Source organism: Typha latifolia, chromosome 14 (genome assembly GCF_019914945.1).
Source record: "Typha latifolia isolate L0001 chromosome 14, TyphaL0001v2, whole genome shotgun sequence".
Taxonomy (NCBI): domain Eukaryota; kingdom Viridiplantae; phylum Streptophyta; class Magnoliopsida; order Poales; family Typhaceae; genus Typha; species Typha latifolia.
Window position 1 is genome coordinate 1,616,358 of NC_133099.1, and position 23,232 is coordinate 1,639,589.

Consider the following 23,232-nt stretch of genomic DNA (forward strand, 5'->3'; position numbering starts at 1 on the left):
TTGAGTAAGTATGTTAACGTTAAAGTAAAAAATAAAAGAAATCAAAATTTAAAATCAACTGGAAGGTACTTTGGATTTTTTTAAAATTTTTTTTTATTTTATAAAATGACGAAATATTCTCTATTTCTTTAGATCGTGGCGTAAAGTTAAAGCGAGATACAGGCGTGGAACGACAAAATTATGGGAGGGAGTAAATGATAATTAAAAGTAAAATACATGGTGTTTTGAATAATTTCTTCTAAATCTTTTGCTAATTGGGCTTCTAAAGTATTGGGCTCAGCTCAGTGGGCCGTCTTGTGTGCGTAAAGTTCACAAGCGGATACAAGCGGAGACAAGACGAAGATAGAGATATCCACATAATGTCTCTCTCTCTCTCTATTCTTCCAACCATGGCTCTTCCATACACCTTATCCGCTCGATTTAATCCATTTCGCCTCCGATCAGGTAAAGACTATCTCCTCCCAAATCCCGATAACTATTCTTGTCGTGGTTTTGTTCCAGTTATTCCTTTATTTGTCTTCTCAGCAGTTGGTTTCTGCGCCTCTTTTTATTTGCTTATCCTAAGTGTTTGATTTGCTTTGCTCGTAGGACTCTCGCATGGAAGCATTAGGCCCATAAGAGTTTTGGTAAGTAATTCATTGATGGGTATTTTATAAAAGTAATGGAAGTATCAGTATTGTTCTTATATTTACTGTGGGAAATTAACCCACCTATGTTTTTTGGTGGGATTTGGATTTGTATTTGATGAGTTTGAGTTCCATATGCTACCTAATCATAACCCAACTCGGTCATGTTAAAGGGTCATGAGATATTCATTGTTATATGTGAAACGGCTTAAGCTTTTGGGTCTATTTTTTTAGTATCATATTGATCTTAAAGCCAATTTTCCTGGAAGTCGATCACTTTTATATTTAGTATCTATTCTGGTGCGCCGCGGCATGGTAAGCCGCTCATCTCATTATCTATCGCATGTCCACTCGTGGTATTATCAGCTACATATAAGGAGAAATGTTAAAAAGACATGATATTTATTGTTGATCTGTAACCTATCTTTGGGACAATTGGTTCTCTAACATACAGCAAGCATTAGATGCAACACAAAGTTATTCCATACGAAAACATATCAGGGTCTATGTAGTCTTCAGTAATTTCCCGTTATCTTATATTGGTTTATCTTGACGGCTTTGTGGTTCTTGTTAACTGAAGGGTTTTGTTTCGTAGGTCTTTCTTGTTCTCGGTATAGTAAGGTTGGCCAAGCACTCCAAGCACCTCTTTGTCTTCCTTGGAAGAACTAAATCTTGTCACAATTAGATGTGATCCTTTTTCACAATTAGGAAATGTATGCACAGAGTTAGAAAACGAGTTGGAATTGCATCAGACAAATGCACAAATGGATGTAGCTTTCTTCTCAAAAGCACTGGCATGAATCAGACAGATGTAGTGCAATATGAACTCTATGCTTGTCCAGATAGCTAATCTATGAATTGTCTGAGAACAGCCAAGTTTTGAGCTTTTCTTCTACATACAACAATATTTCATCAAATAGCTAACAGGAATGGCAAACAGGATATCATGAGAAGCCTCAGAAGAAGCAACCAACAGCAAGATTCACAGAAGATCAAAAGTTGCTGCTTGCTCGGAGTAGCATCAGCCTTCGCCGTTCAATCATTAGATTCTTTCACCGCCGCTGCACATGAGACATCATCGATACCACTCAAGCCACAAGAATTACATCAATCACTGCCCTACTATATGCAGAGCTTGATGATAGCAGATCTGGACCCTGCAACGGCAAAGACATTGATAGGTTTCACAGGTCCTTTCCTTTCTGCGTTCGGATTTCTGTTCATCGTAAGGATAGTTATGTCATGGTACCCCAAGCTTCCTGTTGACAAGTTCCCATACATAATTGCCTACGCACCTACTGAACCAATTCTTAGTGTAACGAGGAAGGTAATACCCCCACTTGGTGGAGTAGATGTAACACCTGTGGTCTGGTTTGGTCTGGTAAGCTTCTTGAACGAAATACTTGTTGGTCCTCAAGGGCTACTAGTACTTCTATCTCAGCAAGTTTAGCATCTGATTTCCTTGTTAAATCCTCATCATTTCGAATCCCAGAAACAAATATGAGCACTGTAAGAAAGCAGGAAAATTTTGAACATTTTGACTCATCAAATATGATAACCGCAGAAATTTCATTGCTTCAGCTGATTGCTTGTGAAACATTTTAAACTTGGAAGCAAGTTTACATCAAGAAGTTAAATCATTGGAAATGTATTTATCCTCAATGATCACACACACCCAGTCGCCAGAGTGCAGCATTACAAATAACCAGGATGTATCTCAAATGATTTTATTCACTTGAAGTCATTTGGATCTCCTTTAAAGTACTATTACAGTGCAACACTACCAATCACAATTCAATGAAAGAAAGAAAAAACCGATGTCTGATGCTGTTGTTCTTCATCATCATATGTCAGCCACAAGGAAATTGCTAGACAAGGAAACCTGTCAATATTCATCAGAAGTTTTAGATCTCTACAGCTGAGTTAATGGTAAGATAGGATAATAGAAACAAAACACCATGGGCATGGAAGCAAGTAATGCTCAGGCTACCTTTTCACCCAATTTGAATGGGGGAAGACCTCTGTAAGGGCATCCGGTGCACCGGAAAGCATCTCCAAGACCACACTGCAAGATTTATCATTTCCAGCAGAAAACAAATGTTAAGCTAATGGCTAGTAAAATGCAGGATCAACAGTTAGAAATTTATCTTTGCAGCTGGTAGCAATATATAGAGATAAATCACTTACACTACCACAAGCAGATTGAGGATTTTCTATCTGCTCTGCAGTTAGCTCAAGCTTCTCCACTTTTGCCTCCACCTCAGCCCGACCACAAGTACAGTTCTTGCAGGCCTTCCTTGCACTTCCAATTTCACAATCTCCAACTGTTGCAGTATGAACAAACTTTAAGATCAAGACGGACACCAGAAATCGGGAGAGTTACTGGATATGGTATCAGTGGTTAGGACCGCTCACCAATAGGCAAGTTTGGCTTTGCCAGATCATCTTCTGTCAGGAGACTGTCTTCATCTATCAGATCTGAATCATCATCCATCTGAATCTTGGGAACAGCCTTTATTGCTTTTTTAATAGGGAAAGATGACCCTACTGTCCAAGAAGCCTTTTTTCCCTTAATCTGAACAGCAAATTAAGCTATAATTAGGAAAGCGAACAGCAAACATATGAACTTAAAATCCAAGAATCCACTCACAGTAATGTGTTGAACATCTTCATATGTTAAGAGAGATTTTGCTTCGAGAGCTTGCACATCGACAAACCCTGACACGAGTAATTTGCGCTCTAAGGCAGAGCTTGGCTGTTCAGAAATATAACTTCCATGAATTATTAACATCTTACAATCAAGTATCAACCTTCTCTATCAAATAGGTACATGTAAACTACCTTGTCCTGCTCAATAGAAAGTAAAGAAGTCTGCAACAGGACTTTTCCCCCAGGTTTTAGAACCCTGCCAATCTCCTCGAGCCACTGATCCCCAAAATTACTGGGGTTTTTCCAAACAGCAATAACGAAGTCAACCGTTGCATTCCCAAATCCCAACTTCCCTCCTGCTTTCACAGGATTTCAAGCTTAGATTTGGAACAACATACAAATAATATTGCAACTAAGTTAATCTAAAACCTAATTATTCAATGTTTTCTTCAGATTTGACATATCTTCAATAACTAAGAATTGCATGCAATTAGAGCTAAACAGATCCAATGGAGGGTTAGCCTTGTAAAACCCAAGCCCAAATAAGAAAGTCCTTTCTCTTCCTCTTCCTCTCTCTCTCTCTCTCTCTCTCTCATTCTTGTTTCTTCGTTTTCTCCCTCCACTCCACTCCACCGCCCCCCACACCCATCTCCCTTTGGACTCGCGATGCCCTTGCCCTCCACTCTCTTAAGTTGTGCTCTCAGTATTTAAATAAACTACGCAGCTCCAAAATCACATATCGAATAGCTCTATAACATCCAAATCCCCCCCAAAAGAGAAGAGACCAGCTTACCTAACGAGCCGCATTGGGTAATCACGACAACATCATCCTCGGCGACTCCTTCGCTCCCAAGATCCCTAATCGCGCGAACTGGGAATCCAACCTCATCCGTGATAATAAGCGTGCCGCTCCCCATCACGATACGCAAATCTACAAAAACCAACAACTTCACAATAAAAATCCATAGCAATCCTTAAATCTAAGGTAAAATTCTGCAAAAATGGGCAAAGAAAAGTAGTACTCACGATTGAAACCTTAGAGGAGAACCGATGAAAACGAGAGAAGAAACCCTAGAAGGAAACCTTTCGAAACGTAATGGAGCCTTCTGTATTTATTAAAAGTCGGTGGCTTGGAACGGAATGGGGCCGACTAGCAGAGTCTTGAAACGGAGCGTACCAAGAAAAGAAGACCGCCTCCAAGGAGGAGGTCTCTTTATCTATTCTTATACTGGGATTTATCTAGCCATTTTTCTACTTATTAATGAAAAAGTATTTTAAAAACTAAATCCAACGGTGAGAAATATAGAAGTAGGTTGGCTATGATCTCATAGACGGTATGGATCCGGTTTGTCCGAAAGAGGTGAAAATTTTGAGTCGGTCGACACGTGGAAATGAGAGACACGTGTTGGACTGGCGATCTAACGTGGACTGGCGTGCCGTGACATGGGGGGAACGTGCGTGTGTTAGCCAATGGGAAGACGCCAAGTGGCACGGGATGAGGTGGATGCTACGTCATGTGAAATTTCAAAGCCCGGGTATTTTTATGTACCCAGGTGACGTGGTCAACGGTTGGTTGAGATCACATCGACCAAATTTGATTTTATTTATTATCTCAGCAATACATCTCCTTTACATTATATTTTATAATGATGAATTGGCAGGTTCAGAGAATTTCTTCTTTAACTCCTTTTTTTTTTAAATTAATAATACATCAGTAGCATTATCGAATTTATAAATATTGTGATTTGTGATAGATCTCATCCATAGGTTAATTATAGATTAAATATAAGGGAGACCTAATTATAAACTAAAGACCAATTCACAAAGCAAACAACACATCTAAATACTAACATCAGCATAACTGCATAGATAATAATAAAAATATCCGTTCAGATTCAAATACTAGAAAGAAAAAAAATACAAGGCTAATCATAATCAGCAAGTGGATAAGTCTCTCATATTACAAATCCAGCCATCAACCAAAGCAAAGGGCAAGTTCAGAGAATTCACCGGGATTGCAAAAATTCTACAGAATTTAAAGGTTAAACCATTGAAGTTGGATTAAACTTCTTCAGCATAGGCAGGTTCGAGGATAGCTGCCTCGGCTTCCTGCACCTCCTTCTCCGTCTTCCTCCCTTTCTTAGACTTGTAGTAGACACTCATGAAGGTCCCAATTGCCCCGTATTTCTTGCGGCAATGCTCGTAATGAGAGCAGTCGAACATCCTCCAGAAGTCCTTCTCGCTAAGTTCAGAGACTGCATATTGTGGTTGGAAACTCTGGTTCTGAATCAGCCACTGTTCCAAGTTGCGGACCGCTTGTGCGCCATCAAACACCTCACCCCTTAGGACAGGCCCAGGAGCGTAGTATACACCAATATCTGTGTACATTTGAGCATAGCTTGTGTCACCCTGCCTGTGGTGAAGCTCAAAACCTGGTTCTGGGTACACCATAGTCTTTACTGGAAGCTTGAAGAGACGATGGGGGCAAAGCCAAATGGGATAAATCTGAAAAGTAGAAAAAGAATAAACACCAACCTCGAGAGCAGGCCCAAAAGAATTGATGAAATATGATTGTGGTAACAGAGAAACAAAAGAAATAATAACAAAAAATTCCAGCCGAATCAAAAAGGCAATTATATCCACTATACGCACATTACTATTACAGTTGAGTTAAGAAACAGCAGCATGCTGAGTGCCAAAACTATGGTGTAAAGAGAAGTTATGCATACAGACAAACTTATAGTATCATGGTTTATCTTGATCAGTAGAAACATGTTAAGTATGAAGAATCAAGAGAAGCAATGTGTGAGAAGAAAATTACAGGACTATAATAGCATAGCAACATACCTCCATTTCTTGGTGAACAAATTCAAGAGCATCCCCAACTTTGTATAGAGGAACCAACATATCTTGGATCACATGCATTTCATGATAATAGTTTCTGATAGCTTCACCCTGGGTGGCCTTAAGTAGAGAAACCTTTGGTGGCATCAGCCACCCCAAAGTCCATCTGAACCACCATTGATCGGCAAATGGGAGGATCAGCTTCCCTTCCCAATAGAGACACCTCGTGTGCCTATGGTAATATTCTCTGGTGGGTATGTATTCCACAAATTCCCCTTTCTTTAGTGCTGTCTGTGCATGCTGATAGAACCAAGGCTTAAACCACCATCCTACACTATTGATGACATTGCCCTTCTTCTTTGCCTCCTCTGTGGAAGCGTACATCCCAGTCATCATAACACTCTCAGTTGGTGTATAAATCATTCCCTCGACAAAATCTGGGATCTTTGATGGATCCCCATCTCGAGGTGCAAAAGAATCTGCATAACCCTGTGCAATTTCCTGCAGATTTCCTTTCACTGGAGTGTATGTTAGTCTCATATATTCCTTGATGGGTATGAGTTTAATCTCTGCTGAAACCAGGAAACCCAGTGTTCCTTGAGACCATGGCATCCCATAGAAAAGGTCCGAGTACTCGTTGTCCTTAGTTGCCCTAACAACTTGCCCGTCCGCAAGGACAATTTCCATGGCAACTACTGTATCAGAGAAAAGGCCATAGATATGAGAACTTCCCTCAATGCCATAACCATTGATTAGACCTCCAACTGTGAGATCATCAAGCTCCGCAACGACTGCAAGGGCAAGATTCATAGGAACCGTTTCTCGAGTTATCTGACCCATATTAACAAGAGGCTCCACTTTTGCAATCATTCTCTCTTTGTCAATCTCAAGGATGTTCCTAAATGCAGAGAGATCAACCTCAAAATGCCTAGCACGTTTATAGTCAACATTACGCATGCCAACAGCGATGTATGGTTTCCTTGCTGTGCATACAAGACCATCTTTTTTTGGGTTTCTTTGCTTTAGGCGGTTCACTACTTTCTTGACGTTCTCATCGTGTTCCTTCTGACGACGTTTTTCTGATTTCATAGCAGATCTAACATCTCCCAGAAATAAGCTGAAGTAGATCAGGCAAGAAACAGGAAGGACAACAAAGATGACAAGTATCCATCGGAATTGGACAAAGTAGTCCACCAAAACTTTTTTCCTCTTTGGACGCAGAGGTACTTGGAGATCCGACATGTTTATAGACTGCATAAAAAAATAGAATAGTTAAGTTCACGTCAAGCACTTAAACAAATAGTGCTCGAAATATGAGATCCATAAAATATACATTTAAACTATGCTGGCTTTACTTTTTTATTTTCTTGATCTATGGATGAATCTACAACATGATAAGATGGAAAGCAATCAAAGAAAGTAGAAAGGTTCAAAAATCATGAGATGAAGCACTAGGAGAAGAAAGAAGCCCAGTCATTAATAGCAGGGCTTCTCTTTATGTTATTAGTTGTTGCAGAAGGACGATGGTTGATTGAGCTCATAGAAGACAAATAAGCACTAAAGAAGAAATCAGAGGTCAAACAACAAAGATGAATTCCTTGGAAATACCAAGCCAAATTGTAGTATTAACCAATTACACTTAGCTATCTCTCTATTGTGTATACCTGGCCACGCTACATCTGAGTTCTATATACAGATGCCCCTGTAAAAGAGATAAGCTCGATGGGTTAGCAATCAACTACAAGTGTGTACATCTGTACACAAGATCACAGGCTCCCCTTATACTTATTCCCGTCACCTTGAACGATATTCGAGTCACATTAAATAGTAGAACTAATGCAACTGATGATAGCATTATATTCACTCTCACTTATGGCACCTGCTATGAATGGTCCAATTTTTTCAGGTAAATACCTTCCTACATTAAGAAATTACCAGTTGTGAATTTTATCCCACTTTATCATCCAATAAAAGGCTATACCATAATGAAAGCAAACGAAGTAAATCAAAATACCACCAGCATAATGATCCAAGAGAGATAATTGCAACAGATGGAAGTGGTCTCACAGGTCTATGTGCATGAAAACAGCCTTGGAAAGATCCAAGGAGTCAATTCCTTATAAATGCATGAAAAAGCTTTTCTTCAAAATGTAAAACAGTCAATCTTTCATCTCCAAATTCTCATGATGATGTCTTGTAACAGATATTGAATTACTAGTGGTGCCCAACTAATGAATGAGTGACTAGAAAAGCAATGGCTGAAGATTCCAAAATTCGATTTACCTCATGGCTAGAAAAAGAAAGTATTTTCTTTATGAAAGAGAACAGAACAATCTCAGTCCAATCACTGACAAAATCTGAAAGTTTTTTCTAACAGCCTAGTCATGGTTCTATGATGATGACAATATCAAGACTATAACAGAAAGAAGGGAGGGGAACCTTTTCCTATTATAAGTTTTTAACCTTGGACAGACAGCGAAAATATTAGAGTCTACAATTTCCATGGCATAATTAATCTCTCAATACTGCACCTGGAACATTTGCAACGTCCATAGCTCAAGTCAAATAAATAACTAAAAAAGGAGAAACTGAATTCTTTCACTCAATACAAAAGCTTTTAAACATAAAAGGGAAGTGATGCCAGATGGCAGTTTTCCAAGGCAAGGAGAATTCACATTTATACATGACAATCCATTCTCCATACTTCTAAAATAATGTTCCACTCTCGTTTAGGAGCAACACTAACATAACATATTATAATCAAGTAGAGTATCTGGACAAGTCGGTCTACTCCACATCTATACTGTGGGACTTCATCAAAAGATAAGCACAGCATCAAAGAAGATATGAATCCAGCCAGAATCGGTCTATTCAAAGCAACCCAGGTAACTTGTGGAAATAATAGTTGCTTTGAAGGTATCAAAATAATAAAATCTAGAACTGAAAGGTATCAAAATCTGGAGCTTGGAAAATAGCTATTATACAGGATCTTGTACTTGGCAGCAAGTGGCAAAACTTAATGCCAAAAACTTGGAGATCTACTTAGATCTGGCAATTACTGTTTAGACGTCGTAATCAACCATAACCTAGTATAAACACTCAAGTCAATCGTCCGAAACAAAGGACTCTCAAAAGAGAAAGGACCACGGGTCTTTACCACCAATGAGAGCGGATCTCGCACTAAGACTAATCACCTAAACAAAGAGCTAGAAGAACCACAAGGGAAAGAAAAGGACAACCAAGAAGACTCCAGATAGTCAGTTAATATCAATGTGTCTAGAAAGGGAAACTTTAACCGCCCTAATCACAAGAAAGGAACACCAAAATCTAAAGTTTGGTCAATTCTGTAACGTACCACGAGACGAGAATGACAAATAGTTTGGAGGAAAATAAGGCACGAATCACGATTACCTCTCCAAATGTAGCTCAGATCCGAGCAAACAAAGCCAGAAATGGATCCGGCTACCCCTTCCCAAAGATCCTCAGAGGAAAAAGGTGGATCAGTGTGTTTATATTCACTCCGGGTTCAGATCTATAGCCCAGAGATTCCCCGGGGATCGGATCAAAGACCAGAGGAATCACATATAATGCGATTAATATAGGGTTTTACGGATGGAAACAAAATTCTAAACCTTGAAGACGCTATTACTGGAAGCAATAAAAGCACTGAGACGAGTTCGGCTTAGAGCTCACCAATGGAGAGACGGAGCTCTCGTCGCCTTCCTCCTATCCGGTGAACTCACCGTCTCCGCATTCAAAGTAGTGAGCGGACAAAGCGAAGGCGGGTTTATAAATAGCGACACCGATTTTGGGAAATATTCACTTCACACTCTACCTTTCAGTAATATTGCGATTAACACTATGAAAACTTCACCCATCTGTAAAAGTAGATTCGTAAGGTTCTAACTGTAACATCTTAAAACGAGGAGGGTGAAAATGAAAATCTTCATGTCGGGATTCAAAACAACTGCATGCAGTACATGCGCCTTTCCGAGTGGAAATTACGAGAACGCCCTCCCGCATGGGACCAGCCGTGGATTGGATCAGGCATCTCTGTCCTCCCGTGCCGGTTGGATCTCGCCCGAGACAACTGTCCGATGCGTCTTGTCTGCCACCACGTGGCGTGTGTCAGAACCATTTGCGCGCCAAAGCGTGTCGTTTCCCGTTCCTGGATCTAGAGGATTTTTATTTTGGGACGTGTGGCCGTTGGAGGGACGGAATCCAGCGGTCTTATATCCGTAACGGCCAAAAGAACAGTGGACGGTGGAAATTATATATAGATCATAACCTTAAAAAGTTTATGGCCGTCCGCAAAAATCGAATATAGTTTCATAGGTATAATTATCTTATAATATTATGAATATTACTAATAATTATATACATGGTGATATTTACTAGCGAATTTAACAAATTGGACTTTTAAAACTGAATTTATTTATTTTTATATTAAATATATATAATTTATATAAGATATGCACAGAAGAGCTCATTTTTTATTATTTTAGCTACACAGAGATATTTTTATCATTTGATTGCAGTCTGCATATTAAAAAATATGTCTAAATAGTTCGGAAATGTATATGTTAAGCTTGGCACTTGAAATGAATAAATAGTTGGGAAATTGTGATATTACTTAGGTAAGTTGTATATCTACCTTCACTTTAACATATTAAAAGTATTTTATTTTTAATTTGTAGATGTGTTCGTGCGCATATGTAGTGAGATAATAATTTAGGCAGAGAAAATATTCTGTTAAGAGGACGAATTAAGTATTATATGACTATTGGCTGTATATATTAATTTGAATTGGATGGATCACAAACAAAAGACAGGCCTGATGTAATTAATTTATCATTGTAAGAAGGCTGGATTTTGAGTAAGCATTTCTTTTCCCTCGTCAAGTTGTAGAAGAGAATTAGATCAGTTTTTAATGTGTCTAAAAATAATATCAATCAAATTTTATATTATAAAGATATGATAAATTTTATTATATATTTATCATCTGAAATATGATTAATATTTATTTTAGAAGCATCTAATTTTTTTTTTTAAAAAACTTTGTGTCTAACCACCGATTAAATTTGATGAAATAATATTAATTCTAATTTAAATATAATTATTAGAGAGTAAAGTCACACGCAAGTGAAACTGTAAGGAATTAAACATAGCGTAAAATATAATTTTCTTTCAAAAATAAACATCATCGTGACTTTAACCTAGGATAAGGTTTTCCTTGCTGTTTTATGAGCAATGTGTACTCGTGACGATTAAGCTATAATATATACTTTTTATATAAAAAAATTAAAAATAGGATTGCCCAATGTCATCTAGTGTAGCACAAGGATTAATTCTTATATCCCGTATTTTAATTTTGTTCATCTCTTGGGGGACCTATTAGAGTCACCACCACATAACTCTGGCTGTTGACGGGATTGGACCCAATTCCCCTGACCATAATAAAGAACCTACCCGACGTATTAAAGAACGACTATAAAATTGGATGGCACCTATCAAGTCCACTTGGTAAAGATGAGAGAAAAGGCACTAACAAGTGGAATGAACAATTCGATTTATTTTTGCACGTAACAAACTGTGATAAGAAATTATTTTGTTTTCATAGGCATATAGCATTCTAATAAAAAAAAAATCACTAAACATTAACTCTAATGTCTATAGGGGCTCGATAATAATCGTCAGTGACAAAAATATATTCACTAAATAATTTAAAATTTCACATTTTCCTGCAATAAGTTTTGGAAATAGACTTATTTTGCGCAATAGCCAAATTTATGCAGAGAATTTGAGAAAGAAGAGCACTGCTAGTCTGCTAAACGTCCGGCAAAATACAGTTACATCACATTGATTCACAGGGGTTAAAATGCATACTTGTACTCCTGCTGAGTTGGAATAAATAATAACAATTTAAAAGAAAGAGATAAAAGAAAAAGTAACGATACCTGGTGGCTGGTGCCTGCCTGCCTGGTCCAGACCACAGAAGAGCATCACTTGCACAAAAGTATTCATAAAAATACACAAAAACAATGTAGGTTCTTGTAGCTCATTCATGTGTCCAGTTAAAAACACACAATACATGGAACTTTGAATGACTTTGGGAAAAAAAATTCTTAATTGATTGCAGAGCTCGCAGATTATGTACGGCATGCAGAAAGTCAGATGGCAATTATACACATTTTGGGGATAAAAGAGAAAAGGGAAAGAAAAAGAAAGCCGCCACAAGCCATTTCTCTGCTAGAGTTTACATGATAATTATGAAAACCGAGTGGACCAAAAAATATGTATAGTTGACTTTTCACTTTATGTGTGGGACATTATATTGAAGAGCCCTGGCAAGAGAGAATATATCGGAAGACTGGATCTGAAAATATTGAGGGGGTTCAGGTGCATGTGGACCAGTTTGGATTGATCTAGGCACACCTCCAAGCCGCCATCTTATAGCCATGATCGTGCTTGAAATAGAATACAAAAGGCCCAATAGATTAGAGTGTGTGCAATCATAACTATTAGATTGACCACATTGATACGGTAGTGCACATTCGATAGCAAGACCGGGCAAGCCGGACAGCTCCGCTCGGTCTGAGTCCACATCTGACCTATTGGTGACTTGAGTCCACCAAAATCTCAGAAGAAAATGACAGAATTCTTGAAAATGGGTCAGGATGTAATTGGGTTGGCTTACGTCTATCTTATAGGTATCAGGGATTGAAGAAACTTGAACCGCCCATGTTCAAAGCAATAAGCACAGCTATACCTGTTAAGGCAGCAAACCACACTAACGCAAAGTCTGCAAAAGTGAGAGAAAGTATAAATAGTGAAACTTTATGAAGATGGGCAGCGGATAAAAATAAGTCATATAATGGTTAAAATCAGAAAAAGACAGATATTACCTATGGAGCCACCAGAAGCATTCTCAGAATCAAGACTTGGTGATCCAGCACCACCAGCTCGCACTTTTGACCTTGTAGATTTTGGATAATTGAAATCATCTGAGCCTTTGAAGTTTATAGTTTCAGATGCCACTATGCCTCGAAATTCCTCACTAACAAGCAATGCTGCCAGCACGTCCATAAAGGTCTCTCTTTCTTTTCCACTAGGGTAATCACTTATACTTTGCCAATCAATGCCATTTTCTTTTTCGTAGTCTAATGTTTCATCATCAGATGCATCGCTGTAGACAAATTCTGGTTCTCCACCATCATCTTCTTCATCTTCAACATATGCTTTGTATGTCAGGCGGAGTAAAATTTCCCCAGAAGATTGCCTCCTGAATAAGTTCCAACCTCCTCGTAAAGGTACAATTGTATCTCTTGGCACTGTATCTTGCAGCGAGCCTAGCTCAACCTAATGGGATATCCAGTAAGTATGATACGCAAGCAAGAGAGAGATATCAGACGTACAACATAGAAGTGAAAATAACATCAACACTAATGCATAAAGGGCCAGCAATATTGTCTTCATGGCACATAAATATCCAGCCCATGTGCAAAAACAATAAGATAGCATTATTGTGCTTTTATGCTAGTCAATGAAATAAAGAATTACAGACCTCTCCTGTGCCTACTGTGAAGTCAGTGAAACCAAAGGAGTCCTTTACTTGAATAAGTAACTTCTGCTTTCGAGGGTTTGCAACAAGCAGATGGAAATCCTGATCACATGCCAGAAATGCCCATTATTCTAAAAGTATGAAACAACCAAGCACTTGGACCAATGCATGAATGTTTAAATCCTCCTAAAGAAAGGAGCAATTGATGGTAGAACAAAGAAATCTCACTTGGTTCCAGATAGGTTCACCAGGTGGCCCAATGACAGTTGTTTGGCTATTCTTTTTGCTTCGAATTTCTTGATCATCGAGACTCAAGATAACGTATGGATCAGTCTTCGCTGTTCATGGACACATAGTTTACAAAATATTAGTACTTGTCGGACACATACTGATAAACACTCAGGACAAGACTGAAAGCCAGCGGATCCAAATTCCGAATTAAATCATAGATGATAAATCTAAAGTACCAACAAGGATTATAGTAATGAAAACACAGGAGGAAGCATTTTCTATTTGTCTAGAGTAAAACCAATAAACCGAAGCAAAAGAGAAGGTAGAGAGTGGATACCAAATATGGCATAGGAAAGTTTCCGAGCATCAACAAGGGTAACTGATAACTCCCCAACAGAGTCTTTATTTCCTTGATGAATTGCATCATCTTCAGAGTTTTCTGCAACAGGACCAAGTGCTTTCCCTTTCTGAAAATCAAGGACAATCTTTTTTGGACGCACAAAAAGTCGAGGCAGATCTTCAGTTAGAAGCTTTGTCAGGAACCTAGTACATATGAGGAAACAATTTTTCTCAGATTAGGGCAAACTAGTAAGATACCTCCTATCAAACAGTATGCATGAGAAACAATTTCAGGTCCTACCAAACAGTAAGCATGAGAAACAATTTTGGGATACAAACTAAATAAAGATCTGCAAAGAGAAGAGACCTATTATATTTGTATCATGAGAGAAAGAATAAAGTAGAAGGAATCATCAACTTGGCCAGCCTGATAGAGTATATATAATAGAATATCATATTTCTTTCTCAAATCAAAACCAAAAATGATAAATAAGATGATCACAGTACTCCCTCTAAATATAATGCTAGTTGGACATAAAAATATTATAGTAGCAAAATGTTTGTAACAGAAAGAAATGTCAGTTTTGAGTGGAAAAGCATCACAGAAATGAGAAGTTGAAATGGAAACAATTTTACTCACATTGATAGAACAGGAATTGCTGATGAAGCACAGGTGATTGCATGCAATAGACATTAAGCCACCATTAGTAAAGCATCAAAGTACACGTCTGAACGGAGTGAGACATTTTCACAAACTTTATTGAAGAAGAACCTTAACCATGGAAAAGACACGTACCCATGAGATTGAACAAACGGAATGGAGAGAGCTCAAACTTAATTTTTGGAAGCGAGACAAAAGCCCATGAAACTGCTCCCACCCAAGGTTCCGTTGGAATCAGACGCAATTTAACCCAAAGCTCCCCATCAATATCAAAATCACGGACACCAACAGGTACTACTATGGGGATAATACCAAATTTTAGTGACAGGGACAACAACATGCGAGCTCCACCTGTATAACGAAGACCAATCTGATACCTGAGATTAAAAAAATGCCACCAAATTTTAATATAAATTGTATACAAAAGTAAAATTAGCACATAAAACATTTGCTCCAATGACACAGATGCATTCATTTCAGCCATTTTATCCAAAAATACGACAATTCTTTTCCATACTGTGAGGTCCTTATAATATCGATAAGAGTTACCTAATTTTGGCAGATTAATCCAACATTGCTATTTCAGACTTGATGTAATTACCACAGCTCAGACAGATCAAAGGATGGGCCTCTAATAAGATATAACCAACCCAACATTATATCTCACAGGATAAAGGAAACCTTAAGTAATTAAATCAGCTTTTAAAACGGGTACAAAACTTAAGAGAGATTCTGCCATGAATTTCACTTCCTAGGTTGCTAAAAAGATATGTCAAAGCATTCTTTCACTATAGGAAGGATTGTTAACACTAAAATTAGCTTTTTAAGTTAAAATCAAACAAATAATGCAGGAACCAATTAAATGTTGTACCCACTCCCCCTACTGAAACAAAGCATGTTAGTAAACTTACTGCAGGTCATTAACACGACGAGAAGTTCTACGCTCAACATTCCTGACGGAAAGTGGCTCATCTCCCAAAGAGAACTGCTTGATTTCAACCCTCTGCACATAGTCAGGTTTCTTTAGGTTGTCAATAACAGGCTGAAGCAACCCAACGATCCAATTCTCGAGCCCAGACCTATAAACCTTCCATAATTTTCCCAAAACCATGTTGACCCATTCAACCGACTCTTTCCTCTGCAAGTCCTTCTCAAGAAACAAAGAGAAGCTCGTCGGCACCTGAGGCCAAGTGCCATTCTTAATCACATCCTCCGCCTTATTCCTCTTCCTCGACGTCCAAATCTTATCAAAAACAACCCCGACAAAGAAAAAGAACACAAAGAACCCAACAATATTCCGGTTGATCGGTGGCGAGGGGATCGGGTGGATCACGCCGAGCTGCGTCCGCAATTTATCCACCAAGGGATCTTCTTGGTAGTTGGTGAACTTGGACGCCAATTGCATCGTCTCTGGATCGTCGTAATCGAGCCGATCGGATAGCCGCTTGGCGATGAACACCTTCTGCGCCTTGGCGCCATTCTTCGTGGCGGCGCTCAAGAACCCAACGTCCAAGCTATCGTTCCCACCCTCACATCGCAATCTCCATCTACAACTACGGCGGCCTCTTAGAACAAATCCAAGACACAGCCTTTTACTTCTTATGCTTCCACACGGGCAAACGAGAGACGAAGCACAAGACGCCAGCCCAAATCCATCGATGGGCAGCGTCGATCGCATCGGAGCCGACTCGAATCATAGACTCCAACACCACCGGGACCAACGGCTTCCAAGCTTACAGAATCCGCAATCGGGAGAGCTTAGGGCTAGGGGCGGAGCAATCGAGCGCGACGATGGGGAAGAGCTCCATGGGGGAAAGGGTGGGAATCGGGGTTAGGGTTTGGTGGGGGTTTGGGAGAGGGAGGAGGAAAAGATATGGAGGGAGGAAGCGGGGGAGATTTGGGTGGGCGGGCGCGTGAAAGGAATGGGCGGCTGGGAGAAGCGCGATATCGTCGGGGTGGCCAATCTCGTGGCGACGTTTCGTTTCGCGTCTCTGACGCTCTCTCTGGCTTTGGAGACGCGTGTGGATCGGAGGAACTGAAACTCCACGTGGGACTGTGGGAAGGGAGTTTTCCAGGGTTCGGATCTTGTAATTGTAAAGTTGCATCCGGATCCGATTATATATATATAGTGCGATCCATTATTAGGTCAACTACATCTTAAAAATAAGAATATTATCAACAATATTGTCGAGTTAAACTCGCTCCTACTAGTGATGTGCCTAACGATAAGGTTGAAAATTCCTTGGACCATCCGGATCCTTATTGATGATATTAAAATACTAACTAATAATTTTTAAAATTATAAAATTATTTATATCCTTAAAACTTAAAAGAGGCTAATTATGCTACCGATTAACTTGCTAAATGAGGTAAAATTATAGGATATTGTTGTACTTGATTTAGGTTTTTTTTTGTCTGATCTTCTATAATTTTTGGTCTTCATGGAGTTTTTTCGTAAATCTTGAAAGTTAATAATTTTTTTATTTCTTCAAAATAAAAAAGAAAACTAGATATTGTGATCCATCTGTGATTCAATCACTATTATCAAGGTTCACCCATAATAGGGATGCGCAATGGCCTCGATATAAGTCAAAGAGACTTTCATAATTATTTATATTATAATATATATTGCCATCTAGGCTCTAGCTCATCATAACATCAATCTTCATCCCTACTTACAATTTACCCATAGTGGATACGTTCTGATTAGATGTATCGGATCCAAATCCGATAAGTAAAGGATCCGATGCCCACTCCTTTTTGGTCAGAGGTGTTGTCGGCTAACCAATTGACTAGAAAAGCGAGTTTCCGTGGTAGAAATTGGAAAATAACGTTCCGTTTTAGACGGACAGGTACTTAAAATTAATTAATTATCTAATAATTAAAACGTGTCAAATTTTGAAACTACTTGCATGCGCACTTGCGTTCACAAGTGGACGACGTAGCGTTAATTGAAGTATGGTTGAGCATAAGAGGTGGTTAACACTTAACACGGTTGTTGTTAGCTAATATTAATTATGAATCGCTTGCTCTTGGTGTACCGATAAGATTAGTCATTAATAAGAAGAAAGTGATATATGGTCCATTACAGGCTATAAACTAAATGGTCCGGATACAAAGCACTAAAATCAAATTGCATACATCAAAGTAGGCTATAAGCATTAAATTAACATGTAAAATGCCTGATTGCGTTTGAAAAATGTGATTTTAGCCATCGAATGTGAATAATTTATGTATTAATCTCTAAAAAAAATTAAGAAAAAGATTATAAAATTAGTAAGTGTTAATCGGACGCTCGATCAATTCAATCACACCAAATCTCAACTCACAAATTACCGTCTTGCCACTTGGGAGTTGGGACATATCATACGTAAGGATTTGAAGACGGCATAAGCTTCACAGCTATACTGCGGTCATGTTCCAGTACTCTAAAGTCGGCAGTCGTTTACAAAGCCGTCGCCTACTTCTGCATTCTCTTCCCAAATCCAGTGCTCACTCCACTCTCTCTCTCTAACTTGAACTAAAACCCTTCCACCCAAATCCTCTCCTCCACCTCCAATGGCGGCGTCGGTGGCACTACGTCGAAACCCTAGACTCCTCCTCCCTCGAATCCTCTCCTCCCCCTTCTTCTCCACTTCTTCCGCTAACCTTAACCCCGATCCTGTCTCCCGAACCAAATGGCTTATCCGCTCGGAGCCCGACCCGGACCACCTCACCGACCTCTTCCTCTCCGCCGTATCTTCTGCTTCTTTCCACGGGGATCGTCAGATCTACCGCCTCGCAGTCCGCCGCCTCGCCGCAGCCGGCCGCCCTGATCTCATCGAGCGCCTCCTCGAGCTTCCCAGCTCCAACTCCGATTCCTCCACTCCCTCCTCGGAAGGATTTCTTATCCGCCTCCTCACCCTCTACTCATCCGCCGGGATGCTTGACCACGCCGTTCGGGCCTTCGACCACATCGCCGCCGGTTCCCGCCCCGTATCCGACCGTTCGTTCTGTGCTCTCCTCTCCGCTTTCCACCAAAACCACCAACTTGACCGCCTTCGCGACGCCTTCGATAAAATCCCAAAAGAGCGTTGCATCTCTCCCGGAATCGCCTCCTATAACGTTTACTTAAAAGCCCTCTGTGCAAATGATGAAATTGAAACTGCTCGCGCTCTGCTCGATGAAATGCCCAGCAGAGGAGTGAAGCCCGATATTGTTTCTTACAACGAGGTCTTGAATGGGTATCTTAAGAAAGGGGAGGAAGTTGGCTTCCAAGAATTTCTAAAGGAGATTAGAAGGAAGGGTTTGAATCCGAATGTGACAACTTATAATTGTCGGATTTCGCTGCTGTGCGGGAAAGGAAGGAGTTTTGAGGCTGAGGAGTTGTTGGATGCGATGATTTCAAATGGGGTGTATCCGAATCGTGCTAGCTTCAACACTATCATTGATGGATTTTGTAAAGAAGGTGATGTAGGTTCTGCTATGAGGGTGTTCAAGAGGATGCAGGAAGTGAAGAGGCCGGATGGGACTGGGGTTTCACCGAATTTTGAGACATACATCGTGTTAACTCGCAGTTTGGTCAAGAAAGGAGAGTTCGATCCTGCACTAGATATCTGCAAGGAATGCTTGGGGAAGAAATGGGCACCGCCTTTTCAAGCTGTTAAAGGATTGGTTGATGGGTTGATCAAGAGTTCTCAGGTGGACAAAGCAAAGGAAATCTCTACAAAGGTGAGGAAAGCAGTCAGGGGTGATGCATTGGATGAATGGAAGAAAATTGAAGCTTCATTTTCTTGGTAAGGTGTCAAAGCAATGACCTTTGAGAGGGAGGGTGATGATGCAGCCCTAGTGATCTTAGGAATTTATACTTTGCCAATCAAATAAGTTTAGCTTTTGTAAGAACTGCACTTGTTGTTTTGATAATTTTGAAACTGAATAGTAACCATCAGTTGGCATTTGATCCACTGATTTCGAGTAAATGTTATGCTTGTGTGTTTATTTTGAATTCTTCAATGACAATGGGTACACCTTTGATGGAAATGGATTTCTTTGGGATCAGTGGACCCGACTACATTGAGCAAAACAAAAGTGAAACAGACACAGGAGTTTCAAAGCAGCCTTTCTGGCTTTCATCATGTGCAAAAGTTCAAAGAACAAAGCAAAATACCAGGAAAAAAAAAGTTCAGACAATTATCTATCAGTTTTGTAGTCAAAAGCTATACAAATTTTTTAACTCACTCCATTCTTGCCAATAGAACACAATACACAATTTAATCCAGTATCAAATGGCAGTTAGGCACACAAAAGAATACAAGTGAAGCAAGTAGCATCCTTCAATGTGCAGGTGAAAACAGAGGTAGTAAAACTAAACTTGGTGAGTCTAACAGAGTCTGGGCATTCCCTTACTACTGTGATGACAAGCGCTGTTGAAGGACTTAGTCTTCTCCATCTTAGACATTTTGCCCTTCATCTCCCTACATGTCTTCTCCAACTCAATCACCCTACTCTGCATTCTCTGTAGGTTGAGCCTTAGAACTTCTTTCTCATCTAACAACTCTGATGAAGCCGCCTTCTCGGATTTGGGGCTTGAACTGTGTGCTGTCCTTCCAGGCGTCTGCGCGGGATCGGGTCTATCCTTGATGTAAGTATTGACATGGTGCTTGGATTTTTGCGAGGCTAATGCTTGTACTGCAACTCCTGGTGGAATTCTTCGGTTCTTAGCGAAGTCTTTGCAGGCCTCGAGAGTGAGCTTCTCGTAGTTTAGGCATCGGCACATGCTCGTTCTATCCTCGGTCGATACTGTTGGATGTGACTGAGAGAAATTATCGCCATCCATTAGTGTTAAATGTACTCAAACACAGCGAAGGAAGCATCACACAGCAAAAGGTATATATATCTTTTTCTGCTCTGTAATATTTAGTAAATAAAGGATGAGATGTTGAGACTAGAATTTTAGCTACTCATGTTTGAGACGGAAAAAAAGGGCCCGAGAAGCAAAGAATCCTGAGCAAGAGAAAGATAGATGAATAAAGAAAACCCATCTTTCCTCCCTTGCACACAGGGTCAGCACAAAACACATGCACAATATGAAAAATTAGTTTATAGCTAAGAACTTTTCAATTTTGTTCTCCTTACAATTCAAATTTAATAAGTTTACTTAAGAAGATGAAAATTTTAAAATGAAGCAGAGGTTGAACAAAGCAATGAGAGGCTAGATGCATGAATCAACAAACATAATGGCCTACTTATAATGTTCTGATATGATGCAAGAAAAAGTGTACTTCAAATAACACACTATGCAATAAAAAGTGTACTTCAAACAACACACTATGCAATAAAAAGTGTACTTCAAATAACACACTATGCAATAAAAAGTGTACTTCAAATAACACACTATCTATATACCTACCCATCCATAATTTTGGGAAGAAGCATACGAAGGACTGCCTTTTAATTTGTCTAATGTTAAAATATTGGGATATGACCAATCTATCTGAGTTGCCAATTTGAGCATACCAATTATCAATTGAAATAATATTTGTATACTTTCAGCAATATTACCTCAAGATAGATGTCCAATGCTCTGTAGACTCCATCATAGCAGTCTCTGGCACAATCTGGTAGGCTCTCAGCCACCCAAAGGAACTTTGTGACCTTCAAACTTTGGACAGGGGAGATCTCCCCCAAGTACTTATCAATCAATTTGCCAACTTTCTTCATCCTTTGGGAGGCAATTCCACCCTTATATGAGCTTACAAAGACCCTCACCAATCTCAGCACTAGGTTCACATCATACACATCTCCATCATGCCCTGGAATTAAAAGATCATCCAACGAAGCTTGATCAAGCATCAGACCCATCAACCTCTCAAGCTTATCTCTGCATTCCTTCCTGATGCCAAGATTGGAGACTACTCTTGAGACCCAGAAGAGACCTCTGCATGAAAAAGATGCCTTTCCTATGATAACAATTCCATGAATAGCAGTGTCTGCAAGACCTCTATACTCTTCCTTATACTTAAGAACTCCATTAGCACCTAACCCTGGCTTATGGAATGCTACTTTGAGGTAATGCAGGAGGAACTTTGTGAGAATTAAGTTCTTGTTATCACTGCCATAAGCTCCAAGGGTCCTCATCATCTTTTCTATCACAGTCGGCGCGAGAACGGTTAGGTCGTCGAACCACCACTCTCTACTGAGGGATGAGGAAGACGACGAAGGCGAAGGTGCAGTTGCCACAAGTGGTGTCTCTGAATTGGCTGAGATCTTTGAGAAGAGAGCTGAGATGAGCTTCTCGAGTAGGCCCGACGACTCTGCGGTGGCGACGAAGGGCTCACAGCTTTTCAAGGCTACCAAGATGTCATTCCACGTCCAATAGAACAATCCATCCATGAAGGTCTCCGTCTGGCTCAAGAGGTTGCAAGTGTAGACCTCCTCACTCATGTCCAAGAAGATGGCAGAGCAATGGAGGAGCGAGAGGTTGGAAGGGGTGATCACTATGCTCCCATTCTTGTAGCAGAATCTTGCAACCGTCTCAAATCCATCTGAACCTCCCGGGAAATCCATGATCTTGAGCTCTAAATCCTTCACCGGTCTTCTTCTCCTCTCCTGCCTCACCATCTTCCTCAATCTCCCCGAGAACCTGCAGAGGATGCTCTGGGAATATAAAAAAAAAAAAAAAGACTCATTTTAGATTTCCTTGCACGAGCTAGTAGTTCAAGATTCAAGATGGGTTCTTGGGTCTGAAAAAAATACCTGGTGGAGGTGGAAGGTGAACTGCCCATTGACGCGCACCTTGAGATCACACAGCTCCTGCATGGTTCTTGGAGCAGAATGAATACAAAGCTAGGCAAAGAAAGTCATAATAAATGTAACAAATCTATGAAGCTGCTGCACTTCATATGTTGCTCTTCTGATCTCATTAATGAATGGATTTTGTCTGGAGCCAGTGACAGACAACTCCGGAAGTCAAGCATCCTTTTTGGTGTAATTTTTGCTTTTGTTTTTGTTTTTGTTTTCTCTTTCCTTGGAATGGATTTGGATTTACTTGAGCTGATTACATCTTACAACATGTGGGAGAAGGCGACGAGGGCTTTTAGGATCTAAAATAAATCCAAAGGCTTTTCAAAAAAAAGAAGAAGAAGGGACCATCTTTGGAAAATTATTAAGAGCACTTTACGCAAGTGAGAAAGAAACAAATAGGCAAAACAGTAGGCATGTTCTGATGCTAGAGGATGGGGTTGATACTTGATAGTAGAGTAGTGAGATGGAACAATACAAACCCCATGCAACAAGTTGAGGAGAATCCAAACATATCAACTCTTTTGGGGAAAATTTATTAA

The 23,232-nt window shown here is 39.8% G+C and overlaps 6 protein-coding genes across 7 annotated transcripts; 2 read left to right on the top strand and 4 right to left on the bottom strand.

Moving 5' to 3' along the window:
* The first annotated feature begins 312 nt into the window (after positions 1–312).
* On the top strand, positions 313–2,206 carry LOC140800960 (protein COFACTOR ASSEMBLY OF COMPLEX C SUBUNIT B CCB3, chloroplastic). Its single transcript, XM_073155905.1, has 3 exons — positions 313–444; positions 589–626; positions 1,567–2,206. Exons 1-3 carry the CDS (start codon positions 360–362, stop codon positions 2,074–2,076), a joined length of 633 nt encoding a protein of 210 aa, XP_073012006.1. The 5' UTR covers positions 313–359; the 3' UTR covers positions 2,077–2,206.
* LOC140800958 (anamorsin homolog) lies at positions 2,177–4,839 on the bottom strand. Its single transcript, XM_073155904.1, has 8 exons — positions 4,302–4,839; positions 4,069–4,206; positions 3,468–3,631; positions 3,277–3,381; positions 3,042–3,201; positions 2,814–2,950; positions 2,617–2,691; positions 2,177–2,508 (listed from the first exon to the last, which is right to left on the bottom strand). The coding sequence occupies exons 2-8, from the start codon at positions 4,190–4,192 to the stop codon at positions 2,470–2,472; spliced, it is 804 nt and encodes a 267-aa protein (XP_073012005.1). The 5' UTR covers positions 4,193–4,206; positions 4,302–4,839; the 3' UTR covers positions 2,177–2,469.
* Positions 4,840–5,115: 276 nt separating this feature from the next.
* Positions 5,116–9,952, bottom strand: LOC140801251 (delta(24)-sterol reductase-like). 2 transcript variants are annotated; one of them, XM_073156267.1, is made up of 3 exons: positions 9,813–9,952; positions 6,123–7,370; positions 5,116–5,780 (listed from the first exon to the last, which is right to left on the bottom strand). In XM_073156267.1, exons 2-3 carry the CDS (start codon positions 7,359–7,361, stop codon positions 5,337–5,339), a joined length of 1,683 nt encoding a protein of 560 aa, XP_073012368.1. In that variant the 5' UTR covers positions 7,362–7,370; positions 9,813–9,952; the 3' UTR covers positions 5,116–5,336. The 2 variants fall into 2 exon arrangements, with proteins under 2 accessions (XP_073012368.1, XP_073012369.1); XM_073156268.1 differs by having other exon boundaries at positions 9,531–9,884.
* Positions 9,953–12,223: 2,271 nt separating this feature from the next.
* LOC140801020 (tricalbin-3-like) lies at positions 12,224–16,939 on the bottom strand. Its single transcript, XM_073155999.1, has 8 exons — positions 15,823–16,939; positions 15,047–15,288; positions 14,891–14,909; positions 14,249–14,454; positions 13,909–14,018; positions 13,684–13,782; positions 13,025–13,478; positions 12,224–12,921 (listed from the first exon to the last, which is right to left on the bottom strand). Exons 1-8 carry the CDS (start codon positions 16,587–16,589, stop codon positions 12,833–12,835), a joined length of 1,986 nt encoding a protein of 661 aa, XP_073012100.1. The 5' UTR covers positions 16,590–16,939; the 3' UTR covers positions 12,224–12,832.
* A 1,530-nt stretch (positions 16,940–18,469) lies between these two features.
* LOC140801106 (pentatricopeptide repeat-containing protein At2g18520, mitochondrial-like) lies at positions 18,470–19,690 on the top strand. Its single transcript, XM_073156107.1, has one exon. The coding sequence runs from the start codon at positions 18,470–18,472 to the stop codon at positions 19,688–19,690; it is 1,221 nt and encodes a 406-aa protein (XP_073012208.1).
* Positions 19,691–20,071: 381 nt separating this feature from the next.
* LOC140801411 (BTB/POZ domain-containing protein At3g19850-like) lies at positions 20,072–22,796 on the bottom strand. Its single transcript, XM_073156518.1, has 3 exons — positions 22,646–22,796; positions 21,452–22,546; positions 20,072–20,702 (listed from the first exon to the last, which is right to left on the bottom strand). Exons 1-3 carry the CDS (start codon positions 22,706–22,708, stop codon positions 20,271–20,273), a joined length of 1,590 nt encoding a protein of 529 aa, XP_073012619.1. The 5' UTR covers positions 22,709–22,796; the 3' UTR covers positions 20,072–20,270.
* Positions 22,797–23,232: the final 436 nt, after the last annotated feature.